We start from the raw sequence: 2611 nt of genomic DNA, 5'->3' as shown, positions 1-2611 counted from the left end.
GTTTCAGCGGAAGCTATGATCTCGAATGCATCTTCATCAAGACCTTGGTAGATGATGGTCTTGGCTTTGTTGTCCTTCTTTCTGTTGACTTTCAAGGCTTGCTTCTGTGCCTCTTGTAAAGCATCTTCTCTTTCTTTGGACTCTGGTTCATCATAACCAGTTTGTACAATATCCAAACACTCTTGTGACCCAAGAAATGCCTTCAATCTGATGCACCAACTATCATAGTTGTCTTTGGTCAGCTTAGGGATGAGTGTATGTGTACCTTCTGTAGTCATTTTGCTCTTTTAATGACTATATCGCCTTCTGGAAGCCGAATTTGGCCAAACGGAAACTGTAGATCGATCCGGAATGGTCCAAATAGTAGGGAACCGGTCTGACTTTGTTGAAATCGGGTCAAAAAATGGGTGAACCGGTCAAAAAACCAATTTTGTACGGCGGGCGGTTCGCTGGGTTGAACCGGGAATATTCTGTGGAATATTCGGGGAATATTCAGGGAATATTCGGGGGAATATTCCTTCGGCTCGGCTGAGGCTGGAACGCGGCTCGGCTCGGCTCGGAGTACGGCTCGGCTTGTGGCTCGGCTGGACTCGGCTTGTGGCTCGGCGCGGCTCCAATATGGCGCGCGTGTGGCTCAGTCGTCTTCAACCTCGGGGCGCGTGGTATGCGCGTGGGCGATCTGGCTGAATATTCAGGCGGCGCGTGTGGGCTACCCCGAACTCCGATTTGGCTGATTTTTGCCCAGTGAGTTCGTCTTGATGAGCTCTACACTTTGGAATGATCAAAACTTGTTTTTGACAATTTTGAAAATTCGGATATACCCCAAAACTCTTCTGTTTTCCGACGAACGGGGCTCTGATACCAATTGTTGGTGGGAGAAACCACTGGTGGTGGCTTTGAAACACTCAGAGGGGATAAAACACACTGGTTTTATTACAAAATCCGAAGCTTACAATTAAACACAAAAGCTTAACAATTACACGCCCTCTCTCTCTCTTTCTCTTTCTAGTGTTCCTCTCAATTCTCTCCACACACAATAACATAAACTGGGCACTCTATTTATACACGAAACAGAATACAAAAATTCAAACTTTCCAAATGTGAAGGCGGCTGGCGGCCGGTGGTGTGAAGGCGGCTGGCGGCTGCGGCTGGTGGCTGGCGGCTGCGGCTGGTCGGTGGGTGGTTGCCTTCCTTGACTGGAACCTTCTGGATTGAGTTTAATTATTCAACAAATGATACTTGCGAAGCTCAACTCTTGGATTCAGGAAATTTGATATTGGTCAGGAAAAGAAGCAGAAAAACTGTATGGCAAAGCTTCGATTATCCTACGAACATCCTGCTTCCTGGAATGAAACTGGGGCTGGATCGAAAATTAGGAATTGATCGGTTCCTAATATCATGGAGATCAGCTGATGACCCTGGGATTGGAGACTTTTCTCTTATGATCAACCCAAATGTCTCACCGCAAATGTTTATATATAAGGGTACGAAGCCAATTAATAGATCTCCTCCTTGGCCATGGAGAAGTCAGATGGGCTTATACAAAAGCACTTTTGTAAATGATCCAGACGAAATATACTATTTCTACACAGTTCCTGATGATTCTTTTCTGCTAAGATTAGTGGATCATCCGGGACATGTAAAGGCTTTAACATGGCGAGAAAGTGATGGTCAGTGGAAGGAATACTGGAAGTCCCCTCAGTTTCAGTGCAACTATTATAGACATTGTGGTGCTTTTAGTACGTGTGAACTTGCCAATCTAAATGAATTTGGATGTGCCTGTTTACCTGGGTTCGAGCCCAAGTACCCATTGGAATGGTCTCGGAGAGATGGCTCCGGTGGTTGTGTCAGGAAGCGGCTACATACGTCTTCGGTGTGCCAGCATGGAGAAGGGTTTGTGAAGGTGGAAAATGTAGTTCTTCCGGAAAGTTCAGCTGCAGTTTGGGTGGACATGAGCCAGAGTCTTGCAGACTGCGAAGTGCAATGCAAGAGGAATTGCTCATGCTCTGCATACGCAATCATTGCAATTCCTGGAAAAAATTATGGTTGTTTGACATGGTACAAGGAATTAGAACACATTAATTATGCTGGGAGTGAAATTCATGATCTGTATGTAACTACTTCATAGTCATGTTTTCGCTTTGCCTTCCCCTCTCTCCTAGGGACATGAGTTTTAGGTGGTTTTGGAACATCCTTAATTTACTACTGAAGAAACCAAGTAACTTGATCGTTCTTGCTTGGCATTGCTAAGAGGAAAGGTGTGTATGGAAGTTCACTGAAAGATACTAGAATAGAATGTAAAGATTGAAACAGAAGTTTGAACTTTGAACTTTGGATCTTGGTGTTGTCAGCACGCAGGCCAACAGGTGGAATTGAGTCGGGTTGTTCCTTTCCTTGTCATCTTCTTCTTCCTCAAATATTGTATGAGGTTGTTTTGGAGAAGGAATAGCTACTCCAGAACTACTCAACACGAGAACAACAGCTAACATGGAAGGTCTTTCCATTGCGTCTTCTTGCACGCACGAAACCGTATCTGGCGAACTACCCCATGGCCATGGAGGACCCAGAAGACTAGTTTTGTAAATGATCAAGATGAGATATGTATGGCATC

General features: G+C 45.0%; 1 protein-coding gene across 1 annotated transcript; it reads left to right on the top strand.

The window, feature by feature from the left end:
- The first annotated feature begins 1348 nt into the window (after window positions 1–1348).
- LOC118031464 (G-type lectin S-receptor-like serine/threonine-protein kinase RKS1) lies at window positions 1349–2128 on the top strand. The gene has a single exon (XM_035035901.1). The coding sequence runs from the start codon at window positions 1349–1351 to the stop codon at window positions 2126–2128; it is 780 nt and encodes a 259-aa protein (XP_034891792.1).
- Window positions 2129–2611: the final 483 nt, after the last annotated feature.

The sequence above is a fragment of the Populus alba genome, chromosome 11 (assembly GCF_005239225.2).
Source record: "Populus alba chromosome 11, ASM523922v2, whole genome shotgun sequence".
Lineage (NCBI taxonomy): Eukaryota > Viridiplantae > Streptophyta > Magnoliopsida > Malpighiales > Salicaceae > Populus > Populus alba.
Note: the sequence above shows the minus strand (reverse complement) of the source record. Positions and strands in the feature narration are given on the sequence as shown.